Source organism: Frieseomelitta varia, unplaced genomic scaffold (genome assembly GCF_011392965.1).
Source record: "Frieseomelitta varia isolate USP_RPSP 00005682 unplaced genomic scaffold, Fvar_1.2 scaffold_250, whole genome shotgun sequence".
Taxonomy (NCBI): domain Eukaryota; kingdom Metazoa; phylum Arthropoda; class Insecta; order Hymenoptera; family Apidae; genus Frieseomelitta; species Frieseomelitta varia.
In genome coordinates, this window is record NW_025109980.1 from 886416 (window position 1) to 903436 (window position 17021).

Sequence of the window (17021 nt, forward strand, 5' to 3'; positions counted from 1 at the left end):
CGCTAGACAAGGAAAGCAATAGTGTGCGACAAAAACATCTCTCGATCTATTAAAAAAAAGTTCAACTTTTTACAGACACGTTTTCCTAGAACAAAACACACATAGAATGAAAGCAGGGTGCCTAATTCTAAGGAAGGATATAAAAAAGTTTGCAAATTACTCCTCTTAATTAGGTTTTTCTCTTAATTAATGCGAACTTTCATAATATGGACATGGTGGCGCCATCTAGCGGCAACTCACTAATTAATTATAAAAATACTTATTTCTGCATTTTACGGGTCAAGTGGGGTATGAAAAGAAAGCCAAGAGTCTAATTAGAGTAATACAATCACAAAAGTTCACAATTCATTTTGCTAAATTAGGTTTTTTCGCAAATGAAAATTTCTCTATTTTGCAGGGTAAGAAACACTAGCGCCGCGTTGTGGCAGACCGGTGGAACTAAACCATCGGTCTGCCACAACGCCACCGTTACATTGACGTAGTGAAAAGTGGCATGTAGCGCCATCTATTGATAACTAGGTGGTACTAAAAGTAAAAAATTCTGGTTTTTAGTGCCATTAAGTTATAAATAGATGGCGCCACCATTGCTTTTAAACAATGACAGGTGACATTTTTCCACAAATTACAAGAAGAAATTAATTAAGAACAATCATTTGTGAACTCTTATGGTTGCGTCACCGATGTTAGAGACCCCAGGCTTGCGTTTTATGTCTTGTTTAAGTAAAATTTACTTATATAAAGAATGTTTCAATTTCGTTTACGTTAGTAGTAGTGCCAGTAGTGAGTGCATAATTTCGCGCGAACTATAGTGAATATTACATTCAGATTTATTGGCGAACGCAACTGATAGCATTATCTTTGAAATATGTGCTCGTGGAGTGCAAATTAATAGCGTGAAAAATTAAAATTAATTATTCCCCTTATATGATTATAGAACGTTTAGTTTCACCGGTCTGCCACAACGCGGCGCTAGTGTTTCTTACCCCGTAAAACAGAGACACTTTCATTTGCGAAAAAACCTAATTTAGCGAAATGAATTGTGAACTTTTGTGATTGTATTACTCTAATTAGACTCTGGGCTTTCTTTTTATACCCCACTTGACCCGTAAAATGCAGAAATAAGTATTTTTATAATTAATTAGTACCAGCGAGTTGCCGCTAGATGGCGCCACCATGTCCATATTATGAAAGTTCGCATTAATTAAGAGAAAAACCTAATTAAGAGGAATAATTTGCGAACTTTTTTATATGCTTCCTTAAAATTAGGCTCCCCGCTTTCATTCTATGTGTGTTTTGTTCTAGAAAAACGTGTCTGTAAAAAGTTGAATTTTTTTTTTCAATAGATCGAGGGTTATTTTTGTCGCACACTATTGCTTTCCTTGTCTAGCTGCATTAGAGGACACTTGCGTGCGATAAGGACAGACATATAGACGCGGTAGACAAGGACAACAATATAAATTAGTTCTATCGTTTCACCGCTACACGACGCTAGTATTTTAATGCTTCTAGTGGTTAGCACATTCAGCCCTTCCTTAGTATACCAGTTCCAAAGACACGGATAGTACAAATGGTAAGTGAATGCCGCTTCGCTACGGATCTTTAGATTAAGCGTGCAACTTACGGAACACCTCTAGGATGGGTGCCGTTTCTTGGGCCAAGCTAGAAGTTCCTAATAAACGGAGCGTCTGAGGTTAGAGCCGGCATCAGCCCTATTGATGAATCTGGTGGTGACTCCGAGACGAAATACACTCCACCTTCTATATCCTTTATAACCTTACATTACACATGAAAGTAGTCGCTACAGAAATTTCACCTTTAGTACCATCTACTGACGAATTGCAAATTGTATATTTTCAGTTGTATGTAGCTGTATGCACGTACAAAAATGAAAAGTCCCATGCAAGGAAGCAGTTTCTTCTCTCAGTAACCGACCCACTAGATTTTACGTGACACTCTCAGCCAATAGGTATTAAATTTAAGAGTGGATTGGAAATAACCAACCAGACTCACATTCTTTTAGGGGAACTTCTCATCTCTGCACGACACGTATTGATGCAAGTATAAGTCATCGTTTCGAATCTTGAAATTATTGAGTTATTACAGTTGAATTCAGTAAGAATATATTTAATTTTATACAAAATATAGAAGAAATAATATCAAACTTTACAATTTGTTTTGCTTCGGGGGTTATGAGAGAAATGATTGTAATTATAGAAGATGAGAAACTAATTCTTTTATAGAAAATCATTTATGGTGATTCACTTGATTGCTATTTTATGTCTAAACGAGTTCTAAATATGTTTCATTGCGTTTGTGGTTTTAACCCTCAGAAGCCTGAAGCTCGCAGTCCTGTGCTGGGGTCATTTCTGACTCACACTGAATCATATTTGGATCACTCGAGCAGCTCACCGATACTATACTAACAGAATGACGGTCACTAGAGACCGAGATCTTCACCAATATTATACCAACACAGTGACAGACACCTGACTCGTATAGGAACATGTAGGAGCATATAGAAACAAATAATAATCGCATGAATAATAAAGTTATATTTATTTATATTTATATATTGACAAGAGACAATCGCTGTATCCTTGCTAGATCCAATACATTGCCAATTACGTCAAAATTCCTGGTTTTCTGGAACTATATTATCAACAGTTTCTGATACATTGTCTTACATTTCAACTTCGGAATCTTACATTTCGGGTTCAGCGTCATTATTTGATACACTTCCGTTGTCTGATGATTGTTTACTGTGTGCAACGTCTATTCAGCGAAAGAAGACAAAGAAATATTACTCGTTGGCAATGAGAACATTTTGTCAACAAATAGAAACAACGGAAAAAAGTAATAAAAAGAACAAAAATAATAATTGCTTTTATTTGCTGCACACGTCTTTCCTCCTCAAAGCGTTACCAAAATCTGATTTCTTTCTTTTCAATCTTCGTCACTTCGGAACTTTGGTAGACACGTGTTAGCCACTTAGTGTTTGGTGCGATCAGGTTTCAGCTACTAACACAAGCAGCTCCCATCACTGTGTGCGTTATTGCATTCGAGTAGCTCTCAACACGGGTCAAAAAAGACTCCGGCACAGTAGGCAGAAGGTTAAAATATAACTAAGGCTATCAAAGAATGTACACAGATCAAATAAACACAAATCCTTTTGTGTGCTCTATTGATATAATGCGTCATTTCATAGATAAATATTTGTTCATAATTCTGTAACGAGACGTTTCCTGACAATATTTTTTTCTTTTTTTTACGTATAAATCAAGACCCCGCTGTTTAAGTTCCATACACACTATATACGCATATATTCAAAATGTATTCAAACATATATATCTATCTTGTCCATACATACATATGTAGCAATAAAAAATTATACCTTTGAAACATGTTAAATCGTCTAGAATTTAATTTTATTTGAAACTTAATACAACACAAATTGTATAAAGTTGATCTGAAAGATTACATGGTGTAATTAATACGCTCGTACGAGAATAGAATCGGGGACATTAACACTTTACATTTAACTATTGGTACTCTGTAATTTTAATGCTATCGATTCTGGCTATGTTCGTTCTTTATCAATACTTTATACTGAATGGTGTCACGATGATGAAATAACAGACGTAAAATATCGTATATTTATTCATACATATACAAGTACTTGATTAAATTTGAATTTACAGTGTCTTGTATAGAACAATGTCTGATCATCACGCTGGAAAAGGTTATACCCCTCTGCCTCAAAATATAAGCAATACTGATACTGAAGACGAAGAAGATTGTCTGGCCCAAACAAGTGAAATTCTTAAAGATCATGCCGATGATACACAGCTAGTAAGTTGGAATCACGCTACCTGATCTTTTCCTTTTATTTATTTTGAATTGAAGACATAAATAAATGATGCAAGCATTTGTAGGTCAATAGATTAGTATACTTTTCGGATTGAATATAGATGAAGAAAGCTTATTTATTTTATGAGTTTATATCTTGTATATAATTGATTTATTGCACTTTTACAAAACAATCTTTGTCTTTTAAGTAAATTCTCTATTTCATGGTTTATGATGAATGATTATCTTAATATTATCTTAATTAGTTGTTAATTATTATAATTTATTATTATACATATCAATATTACCAAGAACTATAAAATTTGCTGAAAAGTTTTTACAAGTTTGTAATAAATCATTTTTATACGAATTTTTTTCATCTGTTTAGTTTACAGAATATATTGTCTTTGAACATTTGTATATTTAAAAATCCTTATTAATATATTTGTATAACAATTATGTAATTTTATTTATAAAAAAGCAAGCACACCAAAAATACAATTTTAGCATAGAGTATATAAATAATGCAAAATGTAAACTAAGAAATATATAACGAATATAAAAATTTTAGCAATCAACTATTATACATGAAAATGGAGTGTATTATCCATTGGATGAAACAAGGAACTTAGGAACTCGTGCAAAAAATGGACAAAACATGCTTAAATATTATAGGGATGATATACCTATAATGGTAATTGAGGGCAATGATCAGAATGATTTGTGGAAAAGACATGCTATGTCTCCCTTATGACGATTTTGTTTGGTTGCTTCTATATTATTATGTGTTGTAACAATAGTTATATTTCTTTATGTTCTACCATGTGATAACTCAATGGTATGTCCTTCAGTAAATGAACCACAATCACCTATATCTTGGGATAAAACTTTACAAGGAATAGGTAAGTTTACTTAAATGTATGTATAAGTGTGTTATATACATATATATAAAATTTGATTCACTATTTTACCATCACATACTATCAAATTTAATAGTTTGCTTCTATTTATATTAATTGTGATAGTAAGTATCCGTGATATTATGTATCATAACTATGAAAAAGTTATAAAATGTCAATATATGTTATGTATAATTAATACATATTGTGTGATTTAATGTTATAATTAAATATTTTTAGAATTACATGGCCCTATCTCTATTATTCATGGAAATCCATCAACATTGATATTTCTTGTTCGTGGACGAAGATTTAGAGAAAATGATACAAATAATGATCAGGGTCAAATATCAGCAGAAGGAGGAGGAGTTATGTCAATGCAAGCAAATAGTGGTTTACCATTATGGTTGGTTTCGTTAAAACGGCCACCTACCGAAATTGATTGTATTTCAGTTGATACTGATCGGTCTGGAAAACCAGATTGTATAGTTGCTGGAGATCACGGCCTCTTGGCTAGTATTGAACCTATTGCAGGCACTATACATTGGAGTTCAAAAATTTATACATACGAGAAACTACCTCTGATTTTACCAGATATTGATTCAGACAAAATAGAAGATTTTTTGAGTATAGAAGTACCACCAAAAAGCATGCCTAATCTTGTTCTCCTATCTGGTGGAACTGGACATCTCTTAGGACGATACTCACCTGGAAATTGTTCGTCCATTGATATAGATAATCATGTCCTTAATAATACAGTATCTTATATTTGTTACGATGATAATAGAAAAAGTAAGTACAAAGTCAAGTACAGATTTTTTAATTCAATTATAAAGACATATTAAAAAGAAAAATTAACTGGAATAATAATAAATATTAGTATTGGAATAATAATAAATATTTTACCTTTTTTACTTATATACTTGGATTTTAATATGGATATTGCATGAAAAATAAAATGATATATAATTTTTATTATTTTTTTATATATGATAAAAATTTTTTTATAGGTATGATAAAAACTATGACTATTCAGGGTTTATTACATGCTACAAAATTATCAGAATATAAAAAATTGGTAATAAAACCAACAATGGCATTTAGCATGTTCAAAACCTTAAAATTCAATAGTGAAAAGAATAACTGGAGGCCTACACAATATCACTACTTATCCATTGAAAACAAAGGCTTATGTCCTGGAGAATTTTGTAAAGCTAGTGTTAATCTAACATTACAAAAATATGGAAATCAACCAATAGTAATCTGGGATCATGTTAGTCCTAATTCTTTTGTATCAAAACCAGCTTTTCTGGTTATGTCTGGAAAACCTTATACTTGCGGATTTGCCATTAAATTTTGGCAATGGATTAACTCAACATCTGAACATATAGAAAAAATATCTATTGTTACAGAAAGAAGACTAATAGAAAAAGTATTAATTGTTTTTGTGAATTATACAGATGTTCAAGTTAGGAACGCGAATCAAACTGATATCATTCAATTGTGTCGAAATGCAGATTGTCAGCCAAATTTGAGCTTACGTGCTCGGTTCAGTTCAATTAAAATTGATTATATTAGCGAAGATGGCTTCCCAGAATTAATAACTTATTGGTCTTCGTATGATATAGAAGCAACAAAGGTACTAACATCAAAAGTACAGGTTGTAAAATTAGATTCACTTGTAATGGATCTTCCACATACAAGTGTTTAACTTTTGGTTTATTTGATTGCTAAATTTGTAGACAAATTAATTATTCAATTCTGCAATATAATTAATTAATAAATATTTTAACAACGAAACGGAAATGTTGTTAAATATATTTAAGTATACTAATTAATATATTGATATATGGTATCTGGCCATAAATTTATTAGAGCTAGTCAACACTTGGTAATAATGTGACAACGATTTTTACGGGCGCCTAATTTACAATAAAATAATTTTTAAATAATGATTTTCATAATGAACAATTACTATTAATGTTCACATATTTTGAAAGAATTTAACGGTGCCTTGCAGAAGTTATATACAGAAACACAAACAAATGTATAAAAGTTTGCAAAGATAATTGCACATTATTAGAGAGAATATATTAAAAGTTTCATATGTTTAACAAAACTTTTAAAGATATAGCAGAGTTCCTTTTGTAATATTACTTGATAACAATGTATTTTATCTAAATTTATTCGATATTATGGGTGAATTCTTCATTATAAAGAATAAAGCTTATTGCATATAAAAGGTATAAATGCTATTTAGTGTAGTAATGCAGATGATGAATAGTAAATAAAAATTTCATTCTAGTTATCTATTGGTGTTTATTTATCACTTCAAAACACAACGTTATATTTCCTGATTCGTTTAATATTTTATTTCCTTTATAAAAAATGTTCTAATCTAGTATCAACTTTAATATGATATTAATTTAATATTTATTCTACAATATAGTTTCCTTAATAAAATAAGATTTACAACGTAAATTTTTGCTACAAAAAAAAAAGAAAGGAATGTAAATTCAGTTAAAAACGTTTTGAATAAATTTTATTTGACCTTGATCGTGAAATAAATAAGACAAAATGATTCGTTTCAAACGAATAGTGATTTTATCTTTCTCCTTTAACACGTTGGATGCAGTTTTAAGTGAGCTAAATTCCGAAATGCTGCGTGCACCAAAGATGATACCCGACGTAGAATTTGAGAGATATGTAAAATTATATAATTTTTGGCTTTTCGAGAACTTGAATTTTACTTATCGTTACAATAAATTTTATAAATAAACATTATATAACAAAGAAAGTAACTTTATTTGTACTAAAAATATAGGAAAATGACGAAGAAGTTACAGTACAAAGCAAAACTTTCATTCGGCGTGCAATTTGGTACACGCGGGTACTCAAAGTGTTAAAGAAAAATAGCTATTCAAACGTCGAATTCTTCACGTTAGCAGGGGAAGGGGAAGACTACTGGATGACAGAGCAAATCAGCGTAGTCAGAAGCGTACAGTGTAGGTAGTACTATTTTAAGTATCGAATGTTTTATACACGTAATTGATAATCTGTACTAGCTGAATCGTGTCAGGCACAAAGTTTATCAAGAATTTTTAACTGTATGTGAAAGGAACTTGCACGAACCGCAAGCTAACCTCGGATTGTGTGAAAAGACCGATTAATTTACCATGCGACGACATAACGTACACTCTTAGTACATTCAATAACGTATGCTTAACCTCCGTGCACACACTGGCTGCACACGATGGCTACGGGGAAACGAAGAGGTGTGCATACGTCGGCTGGTAGCTCTGCGATGTTCGGCTCGTCGGCAAGTAACTTGAGGTCGAGCGGCCTAAATTTTCGCCCGAATTCGACGCAGGAGGACAGAGGCGGTACTCGACCGACAGCTGCCCCAAGCTCCATAGGTCTCATACTCGTAACGATGTTTCTGCACGTCTGCAAAAAGTCTCTGCTGTTCGATACGAGGCTCAAGGTTGCTATATACTGTGGCGCGATATTCGTAGTATCGTTGATAGCAGATGTTATGACCATGCCGAGAACGTATTTCTCGCGTCCGGATAACGCGCTCAATCAGTACTTCGTGAAGTGGGGATGGGGATGGTTGCTGACTGTAACAGTTCCATGGGTCGCGTTGACCGCGCACACGCTTGGATGCGGCCGTAGGTCGATTTTGCTAAAACATCTTGCCAGACTGGTCTTGGCCACGATCGCATGGTTATTATGGACTAAACTATTCAATTATATCGAGACAAATTACGGCCGTTGCCTGAACACAAAGGACACGCAGCTGCAGACGAAAGCGAAATGCCTCCAGTCCGGCAAATTTTGGAGTGGTTTTGATATATCTGGGCACACGTTCATTCTTATATACTCGAGCTTGATCCTAGCGGAAGAGGGCTCTTCGTTAGTTGGCTGGGAGGGTATAAAGGACTTGATTATGCGCGAGGAACACTCGCGTATTACCCCGAATGAGCCCAGTACCGGACCACTCCGGAATCTCTCCAACTCCGATCTGGAGTTTCTAAAGAAAGCGCATAAAGCGCTCACGCCTTATCTGAGAGGTCTTTTCGTTGCAATGACGATGCAACAATTACTATGGGATACCATGTTGATATCCACGATGCTCTACTATCATATTATGATAGAGAAATTTCTTGGAGGTGTAGCCGCCGTTTTAACGTGGTACGTCACGTATCAATGGTGGTTTAAGTCGGCGAAGAACTCATTGCCCGCGCCCGGTGATGGTCTGTTCAAGTATAATGAGATAAAAACCCATGACAATAGTTCGGTTAGATCGAGACGTAGCACGCTCAACGGAACCAATAGATTTATGGGACTTCCTATTCGCACGAGTCAGGATACTGTCGACACAATCAGTGCTAACAGGCAATCGGATTCTGAGATAACTACTTCCAGATTATAAAATTATCATAATATTTGACAGTGGAATTGATCAATATGTTCCCGATACATTTATATCGATTTTTTTTTACATGTATATACATTAAATGTAAAAATTTAGTACTCCGAGAGCTCATATTCACTTGAAACAATTCTATAATAGCTTCGCCTGTCTTAAATTATACAGCTGTTTAAGAATTATAAAATCTGGATTTTACCTGATAGGAGAAAGCATTACTAAATATTCTAATATGCAATCTTGTATATATAGCATTTTAATGTACATATTTTCAACTTTGGATAAATTGTATTTGTTACTGATGTGGTTTTGTTGAATGAAAGCTGTTATTTTCATTTTAAAGTAGAAATCGATTACGTAAGTATTGCGATCCATCCCAATTTATTTTCCAATTTGTATATAAAATATTAAACGAAATAATTTTTCTACTTCTTCATGGACTGTTAAATCAACTTAAATCAACTAGAGTACAACTACATGTATAAACAACGTCATGATCTTGTGATCTTGTTTTGTAATTTATACTTAATAAACTATTGTTAACAAAGTGTTCGTCCTGTTAATAAAATGTTTGTAATAAAATAACATATATATCTTTTTTTTTATTATGAATTCACAAATTTTATTGTTATCTGTTTACGCTACTTTGAAGAAAATTAATTTACATCGTCCTATTGTACGGAACATGTATGAAAGAATACGTCATTCTCTTTAACAAACTTTTACATCCCTAAGTTTATCTAGTATATTTACTTATGTATAGCAAAATCATATTTTAATTATGTTATTTATTTCGCATTTTATAATGAAATTTTTTTTTATAATTTTATAATATATAACGTAAAAATAGCTGTATAAAATATTCACACTTTCTAATAATATATATTCTCTTAAATAAAAATATTGTTTGAATTAATTTAGTTTTGACTGAACTAATAATGTTAATAATGTTACAATAACCAACTTAGTTTGTTAGAAAATAAAAAGAGAAGCTACAGAATATTTAAACTGGCGCGACATTTTATTGTCGTTTCATATCACCAAACTTGTTTGCATTTATTTAAAAATAGTAGGTTTGCTATAATAATAAATATATTGTATATTTCAACAGAATTTTTCACTCACACATAAATAAATTACACGTTTGTTTTTATTTACGTGCATTTGGCAGTTTTAAGACCTTATTTTGCAGTTTATTCTTATCCTACGTCTACAAATTATCATGATCATTGAATTCTTACAAAGTATATCCATTCCACAAAGTATGTCCATTCGACATTTTTACATATACATGTATATTCGCATACAGGCATATGCGTATAAGGTGGAAATAAATCTTTGATCTTGACTATAAGTGAATTTTACACAGTTTTATAAGTGAATTTGCCGCAAAATTGACCTTGAATTTTGTTTATATTTCTATTCTGTGAATCAATCGTTGATTTCGTCAATCTTTTTTGCCATTTTTCAAAAGAAGTTACGACGCATAGTTTCTTAGCAAGTTTAATCTTTCTGGTAATTTTGCGGCAAGTTCTTTACATGTTTTTCCATCAAATATACGATGTAAAATTTACCTATGATAGACAAGATCAAACATTTTTTTCCATTCTGTGCATGTGTAGTGAAGCACATATAGTTTTAAACTTCCAATAACAAAGAAACTAGAGTGATACAGTATTACATTTGCTTGACATAGTACGCTGGTTTACACGTTGAAAAACAATTCAGAAATTGATATATCATAGTATATCAAATATCAACATCATGGTTAGAAAAATTTGTGAAATTAGAAATGCCTTTTTGTTCTGATATGAATTTTCCACTTTGTTTTTCATATCACGCATTTATAATAATTATATATACTTAGGAAATATTTGTGTTTACATATGTGTACATACAGGGTCCAAAACAATAAAAATATACTGCATTATTACACTTTTGATCTCTTACGTGCAATTGCGTCTTCTACTGCTTTAAGTTGTTTCAACAATTCTTCTCGTCGTGAGCTTGCTTTCTTTGCCGCTTTCGCTGCAGCTGCAGCGACGCTTGCTTTACTGTCAATCAACGGTGGTGATTCTAAACCTCTTTTCTTCCCAGCCATCAAAGCAGATCGATCAACTTTTTTTACTGCCGTAGTATTGTTTGGTGGCTTTAATGTAAGTTTGATCTGTTGTTTAGTACCACTAAGCTTTAAGGCATCGATACCCTTGGAATCTTTTCGTGTTATTGGCGGGGTCGAACCTTTCCTTCGACGTGTTTCACTGGAAGAAGAGGAATAACTCGATTCGCTAGAGTCACTACTGCTACCGCTGCTTTCAGAACCAGAACTACTGTGCGATGACCTTGAAACATATTTTTTTTTCTTACATTAGTGATACATACATTGTATCATTGTTTCTATTAACACATGAATTTAAATTTTATTAAAATTAATAAAATATACTTTATATATATATATTTTTTTTACCTCGATCGTGATCGACTTTTAATAACTTTAGCCACTGCGGCAGCTGCTATCGCTGCTTTATCCCTTGCCTTTTCATGATGACGCTGATGAGAAGAAAGCGGACTCGGCGCTGGTGGGTTAAGACCAGCACGTCGGTGAAGCGTACCAGTTGTAGGGGAAATGGAACCTTTAGGTGGACGAGGAGAAGGAGCAGGTGGGTTCATTAACATAGCACCTCGTTGAGGTGCAGCAGCTGCGACTGTTGGAGGATTGGATGGTGGCGATGTCACCACCACTTTTCCCTTGCCGGTACCACGAGTTCTAGAGGGAGGGGATGGTGAACGGGACCTGGATAGGGAGTCGTAAGAACTGTAGCTAGAGCGGCTCGAGCTACGGCTAGAACTAAAAACAGCATACAGTACGTTTGTACGTTTTTTTTTTTTTATAAATATTAAAAAAAAAATTTTAATTTGATGTTTAGTAATAGAAAAATTATATTCTTTATATTATTTCTATAATTAAAATAAGAGTGGTTACCTTGTTGATGTATACGAAGAACCCGAGGAATATGATTGCCTTCGTGATCGTCGAGACGATGCATTTCGACGTACTGTACTCGGAGATTTCCGGCGCATCCAAGGATCTGCCCACTCATCTCCTCTACTCCTTTCCTCTGGTGGTGGCTCCTCCTCTCGCCAAGGTTTCGTCGGTGGAATACGTTCCACTATAACTTCCCTTGACGGACGTTTATGTTTCTTCTCATACTTCTCATAATATTCTCGTTCTCTATCGCGTTCCCGCTCTCGTTCTCTTTCTCTTTCTCTTTCCCTGGTATGCGGCGGTGGAGAAACAGAATGTGGTGTTCCCCGAGGTATTGCGTGATAATCGATACGTTCTCTATATTCAGCAGTGATTCGAGTGTCTGCTTTATAATGTACCCTCCTTAAAAAAAAAGAAGGTATTTGAATATTTGTTTAAAAAATGACAAGTATCTTTCAATTTGATTTATAATTTTAATAAGTATTATAAATATTACCTATAATATTCTGGTGGTGGAGCTGCTGGTGGTGCATAGTAAGTATCAGGATCATCGATGTATCTTTCTGGTGTAAGTCTTGGTGGTGGTATCCTCCTAGGTGCTTCTCTAGGTGGCCATCTTTCAACAGGTGGTTCTGGACTGGCCGCTCTTACATAATATCCTGCCTCTCTATCTAATTCATCTTGTCCTAAACTTAAGTTCATTTTCTTTTCTTCGAAATCCATGTCTGATTCTTTGCGTTTGTTTGCTTTGCGCATCATCTGCGTAAAAAAGAAGATACATAAAATTATTTTTTGGGGAAATATCATAACGTATAAAGCATATTTTAGTTTCTCACATCTTTCATCTTTCTTACATTTATAACTTTCCTCATAGAAACAAAAACAAGAAAGTAAAATAAGAACTAAATATATTTTGTAAATATTAAAAGATATACTTGATTACTGAATATACAAAAAGAGAAAATAAGAAAAAATTACATTTGGAATGTTTATTATATCAACATAGCTACATACAAAAGATAATATCATAGTTTGTTTCAAATAGAAACTTACTTCCTTAGCGTGTCGTAATCCACGTTCCCACGCAGATTCAGTAGGTAAATCTTCTACTTTCGATGTATGTGCTGGTGCTCCATATCCAGGCAATGGTCGCACCATATTTGGCCTATCAATGTGCGGTCTGAATTCGTGCGGAGCAGCTGCATGTGGTGGATATGCCATTGGTCTTACCATATCAAACATAGTATAATTTCCCTTGTCAGTTACACCTGGATGTAAAAATCTACAGCTAACTCCCCATGTACATTGACCTCGGTTATAGAAGCGGCAAATAGGTCTCGGTTCTGTTTCTTCGGGTCGAACATCATCACCATCACTAAGTTCTCCTTCTTCTAATTCAGATTCTACTTTTTCTCCATCTTCTTCTCCCTCTTCCTTATCATTCGTATCACCACCTTCTTTTATTTTCAATTTATCTTTATCTTTGTCTTTTCCATCTTTATCATCTCTGTCTTTGTTTTCTTTGATAACTGGTCCTTCTGTTTCACCTAAAAGCAGTATTTTTTTAGTAATACTTATTTTAATTGGAAAAAATTCGTGAATTATTTACCTTCATCACGTTCATCTTTCCATTGACCATCAGCTTCGAAATCTAATTGTTCACTTTCTTCTGTTAGTCCAACTGGTGCATGTTTATCTTCTTTTTCTATTTTATCGTTACTTATACGTTTCTCTTCATTTTGTTGATTTTCTTTCAGTACTGATTCATGTTCAGTAGTACCATCAACTCCATCTATACTTTCTAGATCAGAAACATCTGATAAATCTTCACCATGTGTAATCGGAGTAGGTTTTGATTTAGTTATTGATTCAGGTTCATCTTCGATGTCTCCATCTGAAATTTGTTCTCCATCTAATTCATTGAATGAAGCTTTTATAGGTGGGGACTGAGGCGGTGAATGTTTTTCTGATTCTTGATCATCCATGGGAGATGCTGGACCAGATTTTGGAGAACTCCTTGCGGATAATAATGATTTCGGTGAACTACGTCCAGATCTTGGCGACTTTGGTGAACTCTGTCTCGATTCACTATTTTTATAAGAATATGATTTGAGAGAATTGTCTCCAGATCTTTGTGTATCTACTTCCAGTTCAAACTGTTTAGGTTCTGTATCTTCAAGATGTATAGATTTAGAATCTTGGGGAGTAGATGGGGATGATCTCTCATCTTGTATAGGAGAACGAGATAAACTCCGATCAGTTCTTGGTGAATCTAAAGAATTGTTTTCTGAGTGATATGATTTTGGCGAAGCAGGTGGTGATTTTGATAAACTACGAGCTGATCTTGGAGAACCCACTTCACTAGGAGAAGCTAATCCAGATCTTTGAGATTTTGGAGATATTGGTGTATATCTCGGAGATTTTGAATCCCTTTCTGATAAAACAGATCCAGGTGACTTTTCTCTTGAAGAAATAGAACTTGCTCTAGATTTACGTCCAGATATAGATGAATGATGTGAGAAGTTTGGTGATGCCAAATTGTCAGCTGATGCAACACGCTCTCTCCTTCCATCATAACCCTCAGAAGAGGAACTTTCTGAACCAGAGTCTGACATGATGAAATATTCTAGCCTGTAAAAAAGTTATTTTCCTTTACGACATATATAATAATGATTTGACGAGAAATGGGACCACTGCTTAATCAAATTTTTAATTCCCCTTACTTGAGAGGTGAATTTTTTAGCCGAACCGACCAATTGTAGCACTGAAAAATCTGCATCAGTAGCATCGCAGGGCTTACCTGTATCGATAAGAGCCTGTGCAGTATTTGCTCTTGAAGGCACAATGCGTGCAATCCATACCGCGTCGAACATACTTTTTATATCACGTTGATAACTTTGTTTTACTAACAACTTTAGTACTTTATACATAAACTGAACTTTTTTCACATTTATAATGCAAACTGTTAATTTTCAGTATTTCTTGTCCGAACTTTTTGTTTTAAACTTTAAACTTTCAACTCGAACACAACACAAACTAAGAAAGACCGGTAAACCGTAAACCGTAAACCGTTTTGTACTGCACTAGAAACTATAACGAGCGTATTTTCAACCTGTAAGAATGTCTTTTGGACATGGAGAAAGAAAGAACAAAGGGAAAAGGAAAACTTTAGGAAAAGAGAAACTAAAGTATTGTACACGTATCAGTGAGACTACATAAAACTAAAATCAATTATCTTTCCATTGTGTCATTTAAAATTTGTATAAAAAATAATGTAATTGTAATACATAGCAAATAGTCATTAATAACAGGAAAACTAATATAATTTATTGATAATGAAGAAAGAACAAGAAATTAATTATTAAAAATATAAGATGTTTATATATATTTATTTTTTAACTAGAAAATAATTGTTTATATAAATACTATAAAATAAAAATATTTAATATTTATAAATAAACATCACAATCTAATGATGTACGTAAATTGTTAATATATTACAGATTGAAGTAATAATATTTAAATTAGAAGTTAATGTCATGTCATACAAGTTATCATACAAAGTATTGCACACAGCATTAATTCATACCTAAACAAATATATCTTTGATAAATATATTTTTGATAAAGTGTTTTTTCAAGTTTTTTTAAATAAGTAGAATTTAAGAAATTTAACAAAAAAAAAAGAAAAAAGAAAACAATGAAAACAATTTTGCACTAAAAATAGATTTTGATATTAAATTTAATACCAACTGGTTACAAGTAACGTGAAATATATACGTGAATAATATAAATATATTTGTAGATAAAATGATATTCGAAAATTTAGTTCTACATCAATGCAACAAAACTTTGAAATGAATTTAAACTACAACCAATAACTCATTCTTCATCTCTTAGTTTATAAAATATGGACGATTCGCAATAAAATCTCAAAACAACACGATAATGTAGAATTATGCATGAAACTGCAAATGCTTTATAAATATTTCGTACCATATGCAAAATTTACATTAATACGCATTGAAACAAAGGCTTCCAAGGTTATAAAAAAAAAAAAAAAAAAAAAAAAATTACAACTCTATCTTGATACGTATTGGTTGGTACACTAACTCTCAGTTCGTTTAAGTATATTCATGAATATTTGAGGTTAACGTTGTAATGTCGTTAAATATTACTGCATGTCAATCTGTAGGATTTCGAATAACAAATGTCACAGAATTTCGCGTATTGCTTATACGAAAAAAAATATGTATACACAGTTGAGTATGTCTCGAGAGATTCTTACCTTCGTCGTCCGTATGCCTCCGAGGCTTAAGGTGGCCGGCGTCACTTAGATATTGCGTATTCAAGTTATCGCTTCTGTTCCCGTCTTATGCCTTTCCAGACTGATTCGACTGCCAAAGTCAAATGTTCAAAGCCGAATTAATTTACCGTCGCAAGATCTCGAAAGCAGAACAATGCACAAATGCACAAATAAAGAAAGCCCATGAAACGCAGAAACCGAAAACCCTTTTAGGCTGTAAACCATTAACCAGTCGTAAAATAGATAGTCACACTCCGTAGCTACCATTTACTATCCATAACATAGATGATCATACCCTATATATATATATCTTTCGTTCCATAGCGATTATGATAGTATGATTATGTAGCGATTGTGACAATAGGTTTTTCATTAAAATCTACCTTTCCTGTATAACAATACTTTCGTGTAATATGGCAGAGAATTCAATTTACTTTAAATCATAAATCCCCGCTGCTTGTCTACGCGCGTCGTGATAGGTTGTCGAAACTTGACCAATCAGATTTTAGTTTTCAAACTGCGTTTGCAGTTGAATCGTTTAAAAGAATATATT

The 17021-nt window shown here is 33.2% G+C and overlaps 3 protein-coding genes and 1 long non-coding RNA gene across 8 annotated transcripts; 2 read left to right on the forward strand and 2 right to left on the reverse strand.

Moving 5' to 3' along the window:
• The first annotated feature begins 1494 nt into the window (after positions 1-1494).
• LOC122528410 lies at positions 1495-7053 on the forward strand. The gene is given in 7 exon segments (XM_043653485.1): positions 1495-1570; positions 1635-1690; positions 1858-1966; positions 3699-3849; positions 4418-4748; positions 4986-5537; positions 5756-7053. Coding segments are annotated over 4 exon segments (1719 nt in total). The 5' UTR covers positions 1495-1570; positions 1635-1690; positions 1858-1966; positions 3699-3714; the 3' UTR covers positions 6457-7053.
• Positions 2538-3701, reverse strand: LOC122528411. The gene is made up of 2 exons (XR_006306573.1): positions 3392-3701; positions 2538-3128 (listed from the first exon to the last, which is right to left on the reverse strand). It is a non-coding gene; the product is annotated as an uncharacterized LOC122528411 (long non-coding RNA).
• Positions 7054-7525: 472 nt separating the features above from the next.
• Positions 7526-9764, forward strand: LOC122528413 (acyl-coenzyme A diphosphatase FITM2). The gene has a single exon (XM_043653488.1). It carries the CDS (start codon positions 7999-8001, stop codon positions 9178-9180), a length of 1182 nt encoding a protein of 393 aa, XP_043509423.1. The 5' UTR covers positions 7526-7998; the 3' UTR covers positions 9181-9764.
• A 448-nt stretch (positions 9765-10212) lies between these two features.
• LOC122528409 (zinc finger CCCH domain-containing protein 18-like) lies at positions 10213-16698 on the reverse strand. Of its 5 annotated transcripts, none has more exons than XM_043653483.1 (8): positions 16451-16698; positions 14964-15275; positions 13773-14794; positions 13217-13710; positions 12660-12922; positions 12161-12565; positions 11645-12025; positions 10213-11519 (listed from the first exon to the last, which is right to left on the reverse strand). In XM_043653483.1, exons 2-8 carry the CDS (start codon positions 15020-15022, stop codon positions 11108-11110), a joined length of 3036 nt encoding a protein of 1011 aa, XP_043509418.1. In that variant the 5' UTR covers positions 15023-15275; positions 16451-16698; the 3' UTR covers positions 10213-11107. The 5 variants fall into 5 exon arrangements, with proteins under 5 accessions (XP_043509418.1, XP_043509417.1, XP_043509416.1 ...); XM_043653482.1 differs by having other exon boundaries at positions 14964-15253; positions 16451-16692; XM_043653481.1 differs by having other exon boundaries at positions 14964-15329; positions 16451-16692.
• Positions 16699-17021: the final 323 nt, after the last annotated feature.